At 41.0% G+C, this 19,514-nt stretch overlaps 1 protein-coding gene and 1 long non-coding RNA gene across 4 annotated transcripts in view; one reads left to right on the forward strand and one right to left on the reverse strand.

The window, feature by feature from the left end:
• Positions 1 to 13,140: 13,140 nt before the first annotated feature.
• On the reverse strand, positions 13,141 to 17,753 carry LOC116070842. 2 transcript variants are annotated; one of them, XR_004110584.1, is made up of 2 exons: positions 17,517 to 17,753; positions 13,141 to 13,640 (listed from the first exon to the last, which is right to left on the reverse strand). It is a non-coding gene; the product is annotated as an uncharacterized LOC116070842 (long non-coding RNA). The 2 variants fall into 2 exon arrangements; XR_004110583.1 differs by having other exon boundaries at positions 13,141 to 13,662.
• The window catches only part of Pi4k2b (phosphatidylinositol 4-kinase type 2 beta), a 34,621-nt gene continuing 32,167 nt past the window's right edge, over positions 17,061 to 19,514 (forward strand). The window contains exon 1 of one of the 2 annotated variants that reach the window (XM_031342281.1): positions 17,061 to 17,462. In XM_031342281.1, the coding sequence (XP_031198141.1) occupies positions 17,213 to 17,462 (250 nt within the window). In that variant the 5' untranslated portion in view covers positions 17,061 to 17,212. Of the gene's footprint in view, positions 17,463 to 17,694; positions 17,774 to 19,514 lie in introns of those variants that run through there. The other variant, XM_031342282.1, reaches the window with a different exon arrangement.

Consider the following 19,514-nt stretch of genomic DNA (forward strand, 5'->3'; position numbering starts at 1 on the left):
AATTATGAGGCCGTGTTGACGATTGGAAAGACTGATCTGGAACACGTCTGAGTTAGGAGATACCAGCAACTGGTCTGAAATCCAGGAGGCACAGAACTCTTTTTGAAGTCTTACTGCCTCTTATCCTTTATCAGGATTTTATCCCCGATATTTTGGATGTGACTGGAGTAGACGAGTGTGCGGGGCACCCAGCCAATACAGTGTCTATCTCATAGCAGCCAAGAAGCAGAGAGAGAAAAAGGGAAACCCGGAAAGGATCCAGGGCAACAGGCTCCGGGTCATGCCCTCAGTGACATTTCCTCTGAGTAGGCCCATTCCTACCCATAGTGCCTCCCAATTACACTATCATGTTATGGAATCTCTCAATCCTCGATCACGTCAGAACCCTCCAGATCCGATCGTCTCTGGAGATGGCCTCACAGACATACCCCAGAGGTCTACACTTCTAGGCTTCTCTCAGTCCAGTCACAGTAACAGTGAAAACGATCACAGAGGCCTAAGAACAATAAGTTATGAAGCCTGTGCATAGCAGTCTTATCATCAAGGCCTATGATACTTGTACAATAGTGAAATCACCAATACCACATTCCTCGGAACACAGCCCCAAATTTGATCCACGCCTGCATCGACATTCTCCTTAAGAGGTAATTGAGAAAGAAGAGCTCAGAGTTTCTCCAAAGCAGATTACCACAGTCTTAAAGCCAGGTGGTTCTTTCTCCAACTATACAACATGAGTGTTAGGAAGCAGTCTTTATCTCTGGGTCTCCCATGTTGTCACAAAGAAGATTCAGCAAAGCCTTGTCTGCTTTCCTTCCCACTGCAACTGCCGAGCCTCAAAGGCAAGGGGACATTCTGTGCGTGGGCCCGCATCACCCAACAGCAAGCACTATCTCTATCTAATAGAGCCTCCGAGGACATCTGTAAAGTGTTGAGTGAATGAAAAACTGCTGAATGAAACCATGAATGACTATGCAGGAGTGCTCCATCCCCATTTTACAGAGCAGTTTACTGAGGTGTCAGCAAGGAAGGTGACCTATCTGAGTCCCCAGAACTTCCAAAGACAGACCTGGAAACCAAGGGAAGCCAGGGCGGCTGACTGTATTCCCATCATGCATCCTGCACTGCCAGCTGTAGTTTTTAAGGACGAAGATATGAGGTCATAGCTTTAAAAATGATGTATGTGTCAACTCTTGATATTATACACACAAATGCTCATAAGAGGCATATTGATAGGACCTGGCACAAGTGATTTGCTATTATGTAGTTTATTGAAAACATTTTAACAAGATTCACTTGAAAAAAATGCTTAGCCTAACTCATCGCAACTTTTTGAAATGACTTTTTTAAAAGCTGTTTTTCTTCTTGAAAAATCCACATGACATAGCAAATGACAGATCGCCATAGCCACATACTTAGATCAACAATTACTAGCTGCAAATGTGAAAGAGCTGGGGAGAAGATACCATGCATGTTTTTAATCAAGAAAGAAAGAGATGTCTTTAGTGCCCTGCTATAGACTAAACTGCTACAGTCCTAAACAGATACTCACGTGATTGGAAAAATGACAATGACCTGTCATCCATGCATGGCAGAGACTGCTGTTTTATAAAATAGCTGACAGGCACATGAGTGGGAACGGCCCGCAGTGCCATGTGCCAAACGGCTAAATAAGTCATGTGTGAATGGAAGTCCTAACTAAGTTGAGAGAAAAAGTCAGAATTTTCTCCCTATAGTGAAGAGACCACACACTTTACCCAGAGCCTTGATGCTTAAATCATTACAGTTACGAAGAATGGAACTGACAACAGTTAGAGGCATTACAGTCCCTCCCCGCTCCTCTCCCTCCCTCCATTCCCCCACTAGGTTTAACTTTACAAACTGCCTATTATTTGATCATCTCGACCTTCACAAAAGGTAGCTTCCTGTGATCCAATATAAAATATTCAATTAATGATTAATCAAGCTGATATGCTAAACGCACCATGTGAGCTTTGGGGACTAAGGGTTAGATGAAAAATGCTTTCCCTTTCTGCAAACCCTTGATGGGAAAAAACACATACTGACACTGTTTATGAGCATTCCAAATGTACAAAGCACTCTGAGATCATATTGTCATCTATGCATAGAAAACAGTGACTCGTCAGCAGAGACGTGACTGGTGGGAGCTTAGGAGTGTGCATCCTCTGACTTACACATGTTATATAGTAATGGCTGGGGAGATGGCTTCATAAGCTTGCTATGCAAATGAGAAGACCAGAGTTCATATCTCCAACACCCAACATGGGAGAGTTAACGAAAAGGTATCCCTATGGGGCAAGCTGGTTAGATAGAGTAGCCAAACTAGTGAGCTCTGGGTCATCAAGAGATAATTCAGCCTTACTCTAAAATCCCTCCACCATACTCTAAAATACCTAGAGTATGGTGGAGGGAAACATGGGCATCAACCCCTGGCCTTCATATGAGTGCATGCACACATATATGTGCATCCACACATATATGAACATGCATATATGCCTGTACACCATACTCGTACATCCAAAGCCTCAATGCTTTATCAATGCACATGCAATCATTTGGGATGAAAAGTCTGTGACGATATACCATAAACGTTGCAGAATTAATGGCTGTAGGTGGACATGTAAAAATAGAGGACTTCAAGACAAACACATCCAGAACCACCTAGGGGAAACAAGTGAAATACTAACTATGCAATCAGACAGTGACCAGACCACAGGAAGAAACAAACTCTGTCCTATAGCCCACAGAAAACAGCTCATTGTGTCCAGCAAATAACCTTCAAAGCCAAACCACCACTGCAGATAAACAGCCATGACGATTTTATTAATAATGGATATCTACCCTGATTATTGTCCCCAGTCAAGAAAAAGCCAGTGATGTTCCCTAAACCAATTTACACAGGATGTCCTGATTGGAGTCAGCTACCTCCAGCTTCCACTGGCCAGCACCTTTCAGCCTGGCTTCTTATGTGCCCTTCTGCCACCATGAAGCTTTCCATTCCTAGGGTGTCATCCAGTCTCCATCAAGCCCACTCCCTTGCTTAGCAGCAGTTAGTAGGCAGCCCTACTTTATTTTCATTGGTTGGTCTTGTCTCAGAATGAGGAGGAGAAGCAGGAGGAGGTGGAGGAAGAGGAGAAAGAGGAGGAGGAGGAGGAAGAGGAAGAAGAGGAGGAGGAGGAGAGGAAGAGGAAAAAGAAAAAGAAGAAAAAGAACAACAATAACAACAACAACTACTACTAAGGGATGAGATACACACAAAGGATCCAAGTCCTAAGGCCATTTCATCTATGAGAACTGCTGATGGAGACAGCTCTACAGAACCTCCTGTCCACTAACTGCAGGGCAGGGTTCTGGATGAGCCACAGGAAGATGAGGTCATTTTGCCACTCATTTCCTTCATCATTACCTCTTCATATATACTCTGCTCAAACTTTTATCCTGAAGAGGAGAGTCCCATACATGTGTTTCATTTGCCCTTTTAAATCTCAGTATGCATCAGGAACTGGGAGTGGCCAGATTCTCCAGACCTCAACTGTAAGCTCCTCTAGGTGAGGGTTATGCTGAACTGCTCACTATGTGTCCAAAGGAAGGGTTGAAATAATTACCAAGGTGCATCTAGGTAGCTCATAAGCCCAAGGTACTTGCATGAACACAACTCTGACCAACTGATAATGAAAACCTTCTTTATTTCCTCTGAAGTCTCTAACCCAATACAGTTTGAGAAAAACTAGATGCAAGTCACCAAATAAGGCCCAAGGGGACCCCTAGAACAGGAGTCAAAGATCAGGTGTTGCTCTAATTCACTCATGGTGCTCCGTGCTGACTGAGACGGCAGATGCATTTCTAAGTTTCATCTTTCTCTCATGCTCGCTGGGTAGTAAACATGAATCACCATTAATAATAATTTTCCACTGCATGTCCAGAACAATCCATCCAGAGAAAATTGGAACTTCTTCTTTACTGAGGTCCAGTCCCATCAATTTGATGCTCATTTTATAGAAAGGCCATTGAGCAAAATTAATGTACCCAAACAAATAGAGTTTGTCCTTGTAACTGACTCGGAGTATGACAGGAAACAAAGGGGCTGCCTTAATGGCCTCCTTGGGGAAATTTATTTTCAGAACATTGAGTTATTTTCTAGTCTATGAGATTAGATTAAAATCTTTTTAAGAACAAGGAGAGAAAGCACAACTTAGTTGTCTGTTTTCATAGCCCTCACTTGAGAGCCAGTCTCTTGTTCATTTGCTTGTCATTGTCCATGTCAGATTAGACTGTAATCTGGGGTTATTTTATTTCATTTTCAGGTCTTTTCTCTTTCCTTCATCCCACTGAAGCACGGTTTACCTCAAGCTCTTTAATGTGAAGAGGAAACTAGGGAACTACCATAAGGCAGGATGAGAGATTTCTTTTAAATTATCACTATGTCTGTCTGAGACATTGCTTTGGGCATCATCACTGTGGGTTAAATGTATCTTCCAAGGTTCATGTGTTAGAAATTTAATCTCTGTATCTTCCAAAGTTCATGTCTCTATCTCCATGTTAATGGTATGTGGATTTGGGGTTCTTGGAAGATAGGATTCCAGGAGGTCATGATAAAGGAGGTCCTATGACATATTACTGGCTTGATAATAGGAGAGAGAGACTCTAACTTGTTTTGTCATGGATCATGTCCTCTACCATGCTATGATGTACTAAGAAAGTCACCACCAAATGTTCCTTGACTTCTCAATCTCTAGACTCATACATAAGATAAATTCCTATTTTCTCTGCATTAATCAGTGTATGGTATTCTATTACAGAAGTGGAACATAGCCTAAGAATGACTATTCTCAAAAACATCTGGCTATTTTTCCTACTGTACTGCATAGGTCAATGATATTATCCAATTTACACTCAGGAACAAAAAAGAAAAAGAAAAAATGTCCCCCTATGGTGATTATGCAGAAAATGTATTCTAGTCTGTGTGATCTTCATAGGTGTGTTCTAGCTGAAGAAGAGAAGAGAAAGGTGGTCCATGTAATAGTTTATATGCCTCCTTGGCTACAGTGTTCACATTGATAAAGGGACAAAACAATTGTTACTGTGAAGCTACTGTGTACATATGCTTACCATCTGCAATCAGTTAACTTTAAGTAATGGAAACGGCTCTAAACAAAGTAAATGGGCCTCATGCCATGAGTTGAAAAGTCAAAAGAGCAGTTTGAGATTTGGCAAGGAAACAATTCTGCCTCTAGCTGAGGCATCTCCTCTTTGAATGTCCATCCTACAGGCCTTTCCTAGAACTTCTAAAGTTTCCAGGCCCCACCACAATAGCCAAGTTTCAAAAATTACTCTTATCTTACCTTTCTGTTTCTCTGGAAAATTTAACTGATGCAGTCTAGGTGCAGAAATATATCCAAGTCCTAAGATGAAGAAGAGATGAGAGGGACTGTGCACAAATGGGGGGCCAGGGCCACAGGGCCTTGTATGTCTAAATAAGTGTAGGACATTCAGACTCCTTCTGAGAATGTGGAGAACAAAGCATGCTGAAAGGCACAAAAATGTGTTCATAGACACATATGCATGGGAGCTACTGAAGACACAAAGCTCACATGGAATAGCCAGATGGTTGAGGCTTACATACTTTCCTCCTAAGATAGAGGACCCCGGCATGGTGGTGCATCATATGATCCTAGCACTTGGGAAGCGAAAGCAGAAAGATCAGAAGTTCAAGGCTTAATTGAGCTACAAGAGTCTCCCTCCCCAACCCTGCCAACACACACACACACACACACACACACACACACACACACACACGGAGGGGAGACAGAATGGCTGCAAGTACTTTTGTAACGATAATGAATGATTCTTAGGGAACATGGTGGTGTAGTTTCTGGTGGGAGTGGTACAAAGGAAGAGAAGTGGATGATTTAAGAGCCACTTCAGAAGTAGAACTAATGAGGTGGACGATAGAGTAATGGAAGGATGGATAGACTAAATCACTAGCAAAGTCAAGTACACACTGACAATTACTTAATAGCCTAACATGACATTTGCAATTTTCTTTTCAAGCAGGAAGGGCTGTGGCTGTGCTTCTGATGCTCTTCTGCATCTCATTTATTGCCCAACAATCCCAATTCTGAGATTAGAAGTTAAAAATAGCATCCTCATGGAAGGGCTTTCAAAAGTTATTATATTAGAATCCCAAACTCAGGGACCAGGAACTACCATCCACTCGTGCTCCAGAATCGGAACTGATATCTTCCAATTGGTAGAACTTCCCTGGACCAAGAAGGTACCTTTAAATTGAGGCCACCTTGAGGAAAGTTAGCAAAGAAGCAACTCCAAGAAGGTATCATGCACGGCAAAATTTGAAATATTTCTGTAGCTACAGATTTTTAAAAAAAAGCCTTTTCTTAAAAATATTGCACATAGGCTTTCAAGATAGAAGAGAGGAGTAGAGGAGCCTGCCACCAAACCTGGAGACTTGAGTTCAATCCCCGAGACTCACAGTGTGAAAGGAGAAAGCCTTCCCACAGCCAGTCCTCTTACTTCTCCACACATGCAGTGGCACACCCCCCCAACACACACATGCACACAAATAGTGTAATAAATGTAATGTAAATGGCATAGGCTAAAAGTGCCATCACATTTTAATTAGGGGTGTGTGTGTGTGTGTTTAGAACTCTTAATAATGTAGATCAGTCAGATAACATGGCAAGTAGCCTCTCAACTTTACAATTGCCACTGGTGAACTTCACACTATAAACTTGTAACCACTGCCTTGTGTTTCCCAAACCCATGACCAAGTCATAACAGAACTGTCTCTTGCCTGGCAAGAGATGATACATGTAGCTCACGGTACAGTTAGTTCAGTGCAGCACAGACCCTCCTCCTCAGCATGCTGTCACTGTGATGGTGACTTCTGATTGTTAACTTGACACAATGTAGAAACCATCTGGGAAGGGAGTCTTTTTTTTTTTTTAATTGGATATTTTCTTTATTTCTATTTCCAATGTTTTCTCCTTTCCAGGTCTCCCCTTCAGAAGCCCCCATCCCAACCCCACTACCCCTGCATCTATGAGGTAATTCCCCCACCCACCCACTCCCGTATTCCCTCTCTGGCATTCCCCTACACTGGGGCATTCAACACCCTCAGGCTCAAGGGCCTCTCCTCCCACTAATGTCCAACAAGGCCATCCTCTGCCACATATGTACTCTTTGGTTGGTGGTCCAGTCCTCGGGAGCTCCGGGGGATATGGCTGGTTGACACTGTTGCTCCCTCCATAGGGCTGCAAACCCTCTCAGCTCCTTTAGTCCCTTTTCCAACTCCTCCATCAGGGATCCCTGCCCTCAGTCCAATGGTTGGCTGTGAGGATCCGCCTCTGTATTTGTCAGACTTTGGCAGAGCCTCTTAGGAGACAGCCATATCAGGCTTGCATTAGCAAGTACTTAGAAAGGGAGTCTTTCTTTCTTTTTTTTTTTTCTCTTCTCTTCTTTTCTTCTTCTTTTTTTTTGAGACAGGGTTTCTCTGTGTAGCCCTGGCTGTCCTGGAACTCACTCTGTAGACCAGGCTGGCCTCAAACTCAGAAATCCACCTGCCTCTGCCTCCCAAATGCTAGGATTAAAGGCATGCGCCACCACTGCCCAGTGGGAAGGGAGTCTTAATGAAGACTTGTCTAGCTTAGGTTGGCTTGTGGGCATGCCAGTGAGGAATTTTCTTTCTTTTAAACTAGGTTATGAAATTATCTTTAAAAATTTTTTTAATTAGATTTATTCATTGTATGTTAAGTGTGAGTGTTTGCCTGCACATGTGTCTGAGCGCAGAGTCCCTCTGGAACTGGTGTGTCAGGGATGGCTGTGAACCACCATGTGGATCCTGTGAACTGAACCTATGGCCTCTGAAGGAGCAACCAGTGCTCTTAACTACTGAGCCATCTCTCCAGGTCCTATAAAAGTATTTTTAAATAATTATATTGGCTTTCTGAGAAGTATATACATGCATACAATGTATTTTGATTATATTTATACTATTTCTTTGCTCCCTAATTCTTCCTAGACCCACTCCTCTTCCTCTCCTCAACTTCAAGTGGAGAAAAGTTATCCAAGAAATGCAGCGCCTGTACTTACCCATGTGTTCCAGATTGTTTCATATTGCTCTGATAAACCCAACCAAAACCAACATGGAGGAAAGTGTTTAACTGGCTTATACTTACCAGTCACGTCTCATCCTTGCAAGAGGAGGAACTGAAGTTGAAGTCGTGGAGGAATGCTTGGTTTCTTATACAGCCCTGGTTTATCTGTCTGGGCTCTGTAGGTACCTACATGCTCACAGTGGGATGGGCCCTTCCACATCAATCACCAATTCAGACATGTCCACAGGCCAATCAGATGAAGGCAAGAAAGTGTCCCTCTTTCCATAGGACTCTAGTTTGTGTCAAGCTGACAATAAAATCTAAACAGTACACCAATGAAACTTTATTATCTCAGGTGATGGAAAGCAACTATGTAACATGGGCTCTAGAGGCCAAGAAAATTAGTTCAAATGCCAACTCTTCTCATCAGCTCTAGAAAGATGATTATTTAGCTTCTAGGATCTCAGGATCCTCATATCTATAAAGCTATGGTGATAGAAATCTTTCAGAGCTAGGGTGAAGACAGATGGGACATGAACCAAGCATTGACCAGTTATACAGCGGGTGCTCTGTGGATACCTAGTACAGATGATGTTTATCATTTCTATTCCTCAAATCTCCTCTCCCATCGGAACACTTTTGCCTAGTTTTTAGATATCATTCCCAGAAAATAATAGTGGAAGACTAGAGATCAAGTATCTGGAAGAGCTTAATCCAGTTTCAGTGAGATTTTGAAGTACATAGAATTATTAGTCATTTTTGTAATAAACATCAGGTATAAACTATCTTTACATCTGAAATCTGTGCTTTCCTGACTAAAATATTGTACATTTTAAATGTCGATCACTTGCTGAGAAAAGAAATTCCCTGTCCTCCCATATCTGTATCGTTAACTTTACTATCCCCATTGTCATTGTTTTCTTGTTTCAACAAACTCTGGTCCATGTAGGAATGTAACAGATCCTCCGACTCTTCAACAGAACCCATCTGAAGCTAGTTGGAGCCTTCAGGTCTCTGAATGTCTTGTCTCAAACTCCTCACCTGCTCTTTCTACCGCTCTAACTCAGTCCTCATCTACACCCTATATTATCTTAAGCCACCTTCCAATCTGAATGAATTCTAACCTTGCCCTTTCTCCTTATGGACCCTACAATGTTTAAGACAACAGTCTTCTGTGCTATGATGTTTTAATCTAAAACAAGCTTACATTTTAGACATCCCCAGATGGTAGCATTATTTTGAAAAGTTCTGGAGACTTTCAGAGGTGTGGTCTAATTGGAAGAAGTGGGTAAATGGGGGCATGTCCTTGAGGAGTATTTCACCCTTGCTGTTCCTATTGCTCACCACTCCCTATCTGCTGCTTGTGTGAATAGCTCTCCTCTATCATGCGGTCTGACCATCCTCATGCTCTGCTTGAGCTCATGGGTCCAAGCAATCATGAACTGAAAGTTTTGTTGTCATTGTTCCTCTGAAACCATGAGCCCCCAGTTCTTGTTGTTGCTGCTTCTTAGGTTGCTTCTGTTTGGTATTTTGGTTAAAGCAAATGCAAAAAAAAAAAAAAATAGCTAATATACATTATAATGCACTGCAAAATGAGGTTTTAGAAGAAGTGGGTGAGCTCATTTAAAAGTTGGGCCACCCCTAAAAGTGTCTATTATAAAGAGTGCATTCTTTTCTTTCTTTCTTTCTTTTTTTTTTTTTTTTTTTTTTTTTTTTTTGGTTTTTCGAGACAGGGTTTCTCTGTGTAGCCCTGGCTGTCCTGGAACTCATTCTTTAGACCAGGCTGGCCTCGAACTCAGAAATCCGCCTGTCTCTGCCTCCCAAGTGCTGGGATTAAAGGTGTGCGCCACCACCACCACCACCACCACCTGAGTGCATTCTTTTCTAGGTAGTGTTCCATGGGACCAAAGCGGTGAAAGTATCAATGTGAATTACAAGGGTTAGAAGGTATAGAGTTCAAACATGAGATGTTGAACACAGTGGAATAGACAGATGTGTGCATATGTGTGTGCTTATGTGTGTTCACGCAAGGGATCATGTGCATGTGCAAGTCAGTGTTGGATGTGTGTATGTTGTTAGAGATTGAGCTTGGATTCTCATAAAACCTAAGCCAAGTGTCCTACCAGCAGGACATATCCTTAACCTGACACTGGGATACACTTAACATGTCCACTGAGTGGAAAGCAAGTCTGTCCCAGCTGACTGGTTTGACAGCAGAGACTGGTGCTGCTAATTTATTCACAAGTTAGATGTTTTACTTACAGGGAATGAGACAAATCTTCAATTCCAAAGGCTTTAACAAAATGTGTGTAAAGTTCATTAGAATGTAAAAATCACTTCTGCAAAAAGTGTATTATTGAATGGGGGGCTGGAGGGTGGCTCAGCAGTTAAGAGTACTGGCTGTTCTTCCAGAGGACCTGGACTTGACTTCCAGCACCCACCCACATGGAAGCTCACAAGTGAATGGAACTCTAGCCCCTATTTTTGGGCTCGCTGGTCACCAGGCACACATGTGGTACATAAGCATATAGGCAGGCAGGCAAAACACCACATACAAAAATACACGTTTAAAAAACATTAAATGAGCATGATTCTCACAGAAATATTAAAATTTCTATTTTCTCAACTGAGTTAAAAAATAAGGTATCTTGAAAAAAGTTATAGCTATTAATAATTTGATAAGTTTTGTTGTTTGATAAGTAGTTTATAAGCCCCTCAGTATACATCCCACAAGCTAACCAAGTAAATAAATGAAACTGGATGTAAATGAAGTGCCTGGTGATAGATCATAAAACTTTTTTTTGATAACAAATCACTAAAAATTGCCATGATTAATTAACTATGTATTTATTTATTTATTTGGGTTTTGTTTTTTGTTTTCTTCAAGACAGAGTTTCTCTGAGTAGCTGTCCTAGAGCTTACTCTGTAGACTAGGCTAGCCTCAAACTCAAGCAATCCTCCTGCCTCTGACTCCCAAATGCTAGGATCAAAGGCGTACTCAACCACCACTCAGCTGACTGCCGTGATTATGCTAGTAAAAAGATTTTCCATAATTCATCTATTTACTTGGAAAGACTTTTTCCTCAGTGTATAAATCTCTAAAAAAAATGTGATGAGCAAAATTGATACTGAATCTTGTCTCATATAAGAGGCAATATTTCTGTACTAACCCATGAACTGAGAAAACTCTAACACCACTCATTTCACTAAAAGATGCATTTGTAATAAAATATGTCATAGGAGATTGTATCAGACTAACCCTCTTATGGATCAAAATTATAAACTTTGGATAAGAATCTAAAAGCAATTATTTGAAGATGCTGGCTGCCAGCCAGAAGCAGGCAGGCAGAAACTGAAGGGATGGCTACTTTTCAAAGGATGTTAACATAATAAGTGAGATTTATGTTCAAACATTTTGCTTGAGGGCATTTCCTACTATGTATTGTACAAGACAGTGGGCACTCAGTCAAAAAGCTACTGTCTTACTGGGTTAAGGAGCAGTCTCAAAGTAACTGGAAATGCAGTAGGGAAGTTCTGAAAAGGACTTGCCGAGGTACAGAACTCCCAAATCTGCATGTATACTCTACCCAGATCCTTGCTGCATAGGAGAGACTGTGCAAAGAGTACCAGAAAATAACAGCTGCATTGTTCAGAGACATTGTCAGAAGTTTGACTCCAGACAAGTCAATTACTTGCAAGAAATACACTCATTAAGGGAGATGACAGAATTTAGAGGTTCAGTAGCATATCACCCACTGGACCACACACACACACACACATACACATACACACATATATATATAATATATATACATATATATACATACATACATACACACATATAGATACATATGCATATACATATATACATATATATCCTAGACATATAGAGGAACATGAAATATAAAATTTTGGCTTGTGGTCAATAAGTAGGAGTAGAAACTGACTTTGATCTGGTCCGGTTCCATTTAGAAAGTCATTATGTGTTTTCAAGGACTGAAAAAAATACATGGTTGTGATAAATTAATAATATTTGGGACTTTCAACAGAGAAAAGCATGGAAACTCTAGAACTAAGGTTGTGAAAATATTTAATCTCAACTGGGGGTTTCAAACCCACCTTTTATATACACACAACTTTTATATTATAATAACCAGCACTAGAGCTGGGGAGATCTATCCTCTATGTTATGAGAATCTATTTCTCTGTCGATAGCCCCATGTTATAATTTCCCCTGTTCCAATCGGGCAGCTCTTAACTTTAAATGGCTCACCCTCATGGCCATATTTTTATGACTCACCTACTCCATGGCGGTTTCCTCCTCTCTCCTCAGACCCCCAACCTAGGAACCCCAAGCCCCGACTATCTCAATTCTGCCCAGTTATAAGCTGTAGGCATCTTTATTTAACCAGTAGTTTTAAATTAAGGAGCAAGGTCACATTATACAAGCAGATTTTCCTGTTCTTGGGAGCAACCAGGCTGGGCGTAGGGGCAGCATTTAGTGTTAAAATACATAGCAAAAGACTAAACCTCAACAATCTAAAAATAAGGTTCGGACTTTTTAAAAAATTTACCGAGTGAGTTGAAGAGTTATCTTATTAGATAGCTAAAAGGTCAGGGAAGGCGAAACAGATTAAGAGAAGTTTCCTACATAAAGAAAAATGACCAAAAGCTATTTTAAAAGGAAACAGGTAGACAGAGCCTTGGGTCAATATCAAGAAGTCTGACATACATGCAGTAGGTATTTTAGAAAGAAAAGAGAAAACGAGACAGAAAAGACATTTGAAAAAACACATGAGATCAACCCCACCCCCAATTTTTTTAAAACATAAATCTACAGCTTAAAACAATCTCAGCCAGGGCTGGAGAGATGGCTCAATGGTTAAGAGGACTAGCTGCTCTTACAAAGGACCTGGGTTTGATTCCTAGCACCTACACTGTGGCTCACAAAGACCTTAGCAAAATCCAAGCAGGATATCTCTAAAGAGAAACCACACCAGTGTGTAGCTATTTAAAACCAAAGACAAAGATGAAATTTTAATGTCCACCAGAAAAATAGTGTCATAGTGTCATAGAACAGGTAGGTGGACTTGGAGATGACAAAGGCCCCAGAAGGTATTTTTAGAACCGAACTTGGATAAAGGCAGCAATGTTAGCTGTTGTGGTTGGCATCTGGAATGCCCTCTGCAGGCTCAGGTCTTGTTCCCAGGCTGCTGATTTGAGAGGTGGTATAGCCTTTAGGAGTTGGGGCCTGGTGGGCAGAAGTGTGTGCCTTGGAGGTGACAATGCCTTTGATATGGGACATGGCTTTTGCTCTCTGTGTCTCCCCTAATTGGGGGTGGGGTGGGGTATCTCTGCCTCATGCACCTCCTGTAAGACCTTTACCCACTTTGATGACTTGAAAGTTCTGGCATCCTAATTTAAAATGATCCTTTCTTCTCTTAGGTTGTTTCCATCGGGTGTTTTGGTCACGGTGATCAGAAAGGTGAACAACTTGCAATCCACTATCTATAGGAAATACCATTTGAATCTGTTGGTGAAATAAATCATCCCAAATAAATAAAACCATAGACATTATCCCCAGATCTGCTTTATAACTAACTATGTTAAGTTCTTTACTGGGAAGGGAAATGGTACTAAATAGAAAATCAGACTCCTAAGAAGGAATAAAAACAGTACATTAGTAATTAGAGAATCCTGAAATGCTGATTATAGGAAGAAGCCTCACTGGTAAAAGAAGGAGCATATGACATAACTTCAAGTATGCAATTCAAATTTACAAATTATAAAAATTCTCTACTTTTATAGTCGGTTTCTTTTAAGATTTGCTTAGATTTTTGTACTGATGCCATTTTATAGGCATTGATTATGGAAATAGGGCCATATTGTTAGGGTGTGTTTGTTTTAAAAAGTTGACTTAGTCTTTTGCACATTAAAAAAATTCATTATTTTCAATATTAAAAATGGGAATGAAGAACTCTAGAAATAGTAAGTATAAAATACCAGAAATTATTAATTTGTTTAAAATACACAACTGTTTAAAGCCAAAAATTTATGTTGTATTTCATGTATGCAGGTCTATTTTGCATGGCAATAAAAACACTAAAGGTGGCAGATAAATGAGCTGAAGCTTTGCAGGGTCCTTGTATTTTATGACAATTAGTATAATATAACCTAATACATTAGAATAATTTAAGGTTAAATATCATAAGTCCCAGAGCAACCATTAAAAATTTATATAAAAGAAGTATTAGCAGAAAACCAGTGGTGAGACTAGAATCAACTAATCAAAGATACTAAGAGTAACACCAAAGAAACCAAAAAACAACAATAAAAGGGGATGAAACAAACGAGATAAAAATTTCAAAATGGCAAATTTAAATCCATCCATGTTATCATTACATTATATGTAAATGGCTAAAAACTCCAATTGAAATACAAAAACTACCAAACTAGATTTAAAAACTCTACACTGCAAACTCTCTATGTGAGACATAGAAAAATTAAATATAAAGACACTAGTAGAATGAAGAGTGGAAAAATATTTATGTAGGTCAAGCAGTAAGCCTACGAAAGGTAAAGCGGTCATACTAATATCAGACAAAACAGACTTCAAAGCCAGAGAATAACTAGAGATAAGAAATAATTCATGGTAATTGTTAAGAAGGCCAAACCAGGACTGGTGCAGGGTTTGCTACTAACCTTGTGTTTATTTTATTCTGCAGGACCTCCAGGCTGGAAAGAGAACACAAACTTTTGCAAGTTGTTCTCTGACCTTCACACACACATGTACTGGCTGGTTTTGTGTCAACTTGACACAAGCTAGAGTTATCCCAGAGAAAGAATCTTCAGGTGAGGGAATGTCTCCATGAGATCCAGCTGTGGGGCATTTTCTCAATTAGTGATCAAGGGGGGGAGGGCCCCTTGTGGGTGGTGCCATCCTTGGGCTGGTAGTCTTGGGTTCTATAAGAAAGCAAGCTGAGCAAGCCAGGGGAAGCAAGCAAGAAACATCTTCCATTGGCTTCTGCATCAGTTCCTGCTTCCTGACCTGCTTGTGTTCCAGTCCTGACTTCCTTTAGTGATGAACAGCAATGTGGAAGTGTAAGCTGAATAAACCCTTTTCTCCCCAACTTGCTTCTTTGTCATGATGTTTGTGCAGGAATAGAAACTCTGACTAAGACAACATGGAATTCTTTAATTCAAAAAGTAAAATTATTAGGAAGTCATAAAAGCCAACCAAGCAAAAAGTACAAATTCACAGTAATAAAGATTGTAATAAGCGCCTCTCACTACTAGATGAAAAGGTCTGTTGTTAAATGGGTACCCTGCACAACACTGTCAATACTTAACTTATTTATAGAATCAACTGAGAGATAAAAACCATTCAACCGTCATGTGGTGGTGACACATACCTTTAATCTCAGCACTTGAGAGGCAGAAGCAGGTAGATCTCTGAGTTTGAGGCCAGCCTAGTCAGTCTACAAAGTGAGTTCTAGGACAGCCAGGGCTACACAGAGAAACCCCATCTTGAAAAAAAAACAAAAAACCAAACAAACCAACCAACCAAACAAACAAAAAGCCACTGAACTATAAAATCTTATGTTCTTTGAACATTTGCCAAGTCATATAACATGCTAGGCTATGAAATGTCATATTTTAGCATCTGTGTTGTTCACAGCACACCTGTCTTAGTTTGCTTTTGGTTGATGTGATAAATACCATACCCCAAAGAAAATTGGGTTTATTTGGCTTACATTTCCACATCGAAATATTCCACTGAGGGTAGGAACTCAAGAAGTTGAAGGCAGGAATTCAAGACCATGGAGGAACAAGCTTACTGGCTTGTTCTCTATGGCTTGCTCAGCTTTCTCATACAAGCCAGGATTACCTCAGTGGATGGCATCACTCAGAGTGGGTGGGGTTCTTCCATATCAATCATTAATCAAGAAATTCCCTAAAGATATGCCCACAAACTACTCTGATGGAGCCAATTCCTCAACTGAGTGTCCTTCTCCCCAAGAAGAGTCTTTTGTGTCAAGTTGACAAAAACTAACCACCACAGTCCTTAAATTAGAAGTAATAATTTCTAGAAAGGCCTTAAATATTTGAAAATTAATACATTTCAAAGTAGTAGTTCAAAAAAAAAATCCTAAGAAAAATTAGAAACTATTAACAGCTGAGTCAAAAGTGAAGAACACTACATCAAAAAAACAGTGGAACCACAGCTAAAGCAAAGCTCTGAGGGCATTATATTTAAAAGGAAGGAGCCTCCTCGATGTTTTAATCTTTACTAAACAACTAGAAAAAGAAAAGTGAAACAGATGAGTAGTAAGAACCAAAATAAAAAAATAAAGTCAGAGAAGTAGGGGAAAAAATTAGCACAGCCAAAATACAGCCTTTGAAATATTTCTAAATGTTGATAAACCTTAGTTTACATCAGTCAAAGGAAAAGAAAGCTATAAATTACCACTATCAAGAACGTCTAGACATACACTCCCTTCTCGATTTTAGTAGCACGTAAATGTAAATGATGTACAAATTATGGGTACAAAACTTAGGTTACGTCTAGAGAGAGGCTCCTTGCTCTCGTTAACTTTTTCTATTCCAAGACGTTAGACAAATTATATATAACAAATGGACTATAGTTAATAGAAGCTCCCAGCCTTTGTGAACTTTTAGAGAAAAGTTAGTGAAATAAATATATATAATGTATATAGTAATAAGGGAGGACTATTTAGGTTGGAAGGGATGCATCTTCGCAGAAACCATGCTGGTCCTGGCTCTCTGCTGGACCCACAACAATGGCAAGCGACACCTCCGCGGCGACACAGGTGGCCCGCGCTGCCCTGCCCAGCCCCGCCCTCGCTTGGCCCGCCCCCGGTCATTCTGCGCAGGCGTGAGGCAGGCGTCCCGGGCTCGAGGGGCGTGGCGGGGCGTGGCCGGGGGCTGGGCGTGGCGGGCGCGGGCTGGTGGACTGGTGAGGTGGCGTCGGTGGGAGCGGTCTGCCGCCGTTTGGCGTGATGCTGAGTCCCCAGTCCGGAGCCTGGTGGCTCTGAGCGCCGGAGCCGCCCCGGGACATCATGGCGGAGGCCTGCGAGCCCACCCGTCCCTCGGAGGACGAGGACGAGGAGCGGGAGCCGCTGCTGCCTCGCGTCGCCTGGGCCCAGCCGCGGAGGGGCGCGCCCGGGAGCGCCGTGAGGCTGCAGGAGGACGAGGGCGCGGCTGTCCTCCGCGAGCCCGCCACCGACGAGCCGCCGGGGGCGTCCGGGGACAGGTTGATCTCCGCGAGCTTGTCCACCGAGCTGGACCGGACCCGCAGCACGGGCTCAGGTGCGACCCATGCGCGCGCGCAACCTTCCCCTCCTTGCCTCAGTTTCCTCTCACCTTTCCCCCTGTGGCAGGCGAACAGGGACCACTAAAATCTCACTCTGTAGGCTTCCCAAGAGAATCAGTCCAAGTGGGAACCGAACACTGAGGGAAACTTCACCCAGGAATGTGACGTAAGTTGTTTGCTCAAGTTTGAACTCAAGTTCTGAATTAAGAGCTCACAGCGATCCAGAAAGTTCTCCTTGGAGTCATGAGTTTACAAGGGCGGATGATAGCTGAGAGATGTAAGGAAAGAATGACCATTTGCCGCTGGGGCAAGTTTCAAAACTTTCTATTAAATGTTGCTATTGTGACGTTAACCAGAGGGGGCAGAGGCGGGTGAAATCCTGCTGCCAGCTCTCTGCAAAGTATATTTGTGCGCTTAAAAAGAAAAACACCTTTTCATTATCATGTGGGCTGATTTTAAGTGGGCCTTTGACAGAGAGGCTAACAAAAAAAAAAAACAACAAATGTTTAAACTAAAATTAAGGCATGCTCTTGCAGGCCTGGATATCCGTGTGGTTGAGTTTGGACCGGTGGAGTAGATTTGTATGAGGTCCATCTGGAGTCTAGACTGGCTTTTTTTTTTTTTTAAAAAAAAAACTCCTACTTGTTGATGATAGGATGGATCCAAAGAAGTGCCATATGCTTCTTGATATTCAAGAGCAGCATACCATATGACTATGGAAAAGCCACAGGGAAGGTAGTTATTAATACTGCATTTCCTAGAGGTTGTTAAGTTTTACCTGACCCACCAGTGTGCTAATGTGACTTGAAATGATATCGACAGAGCAAATCAAGCGTTCTAACTGAACTTTTTTTCAAACACAAATACTCTAAGAGACCTAAAGGAAGTCATCTCTGAAACGCTTTAACTACGTACAGGTCTGCCCTTACCACAACATTAGCTGATGGATGAGTTTACAATACAACACTGAATAGAGCAAAGGAATGTGAAGTTTTCCACTTTCACAAATGAACCTCTGTTCAGCCAGCTGCTGTGGATACTTTGGCGATATCTGAGGTAGAATGTAGTCTGTGAGGTAGCTGAGATCCATATGGTTGCTCCTTGCCCCAGAGTTACCTTGTGTGTTCGATTTAAACAGCCTCCGGTCTTGAAAAACCTTTACTATTTGTGTGGGTTGAATTGGTTGGTTGGTTTGTTTTATTTGTTGTCAACACTTACATTGAGGCTAAAAAAAAGTCCAAAGGATGAGAATGTGGCAGTTAGAATGCAAATGGATTGTAAGAAATCCTAGCTTCTCTGTGGTGATAATCTAGATCAGAGTTTACAGTTTTGACATTGGTTCTCACAGCAGCACAATGGGTTAGTGTCACTGACCCTCTTTGTGAGAACTGAAACTTTGTAAAACTGTAATGACTGGTGGCTCTTAGACCTGAGGAGTAAGTAGATTGCACAGTCATGGATCCAGGAAGTGGTCAAGTTTAGACTGAGCCACTTTTCTCTTCCAGGTCCTGAACTATTTGTCCGTTTTAGTATAGGAGTCTGTGTTACAAAACAACTGTATTATGTAGGTTCTTCTTTTTAATAGGATTTTTTTCTTATTCTTTATTTTTAATAGAATTTTAAAAAGTTTCAAACTATTAAAAACTACTTAAAGTGTTTAAAACTAGTAAAAGGTTTATGATTGAATAATTCTACTATTTTTTAAATTTATCAAAAATATCCATTTGCTCTTTTGTCTTTTTCTCTACCTACCTTGCAGTTGTCATGAGAACACCTTTAACTTTTTTTTACTTTTTTTAACTTTTATTGCATTATGATGAGAAAAGTTACATGATTTCAATTTGTCTGAATTTGTCAACATTTAAAAACATATTTTAAGTAAATAGAATTAAATCATTCTTGTTTCCCTTTTGTACCCCAACTCCTCCCAGAGACCCCCTCTTCAATACCTACAATATCTTTTTTTGACATTCCTTAAAGTAAAATATTATAATAAAAATGAGTATTATAAAAGTTGTTTGATATAAAACAACAATCAATTTAACAGT

The sequence above is a fragment of the Mastomys coucha genome, unplaced genomic scaffold, assembly GCF_008632895.1.
Source record: "Mastomys coucha isolate ucsf_1 unplaced genomic scaffold, UCSF_Mcou_1 pScaffold22, whole genome shotgun sequence".
NCBI classification, from domain to species: domain Eukaryota; kingdom Metazoa; phylum Chordata; class Mammalia; order Rodentia; family Muridae; genus Mastomys; species Mastomys coucha.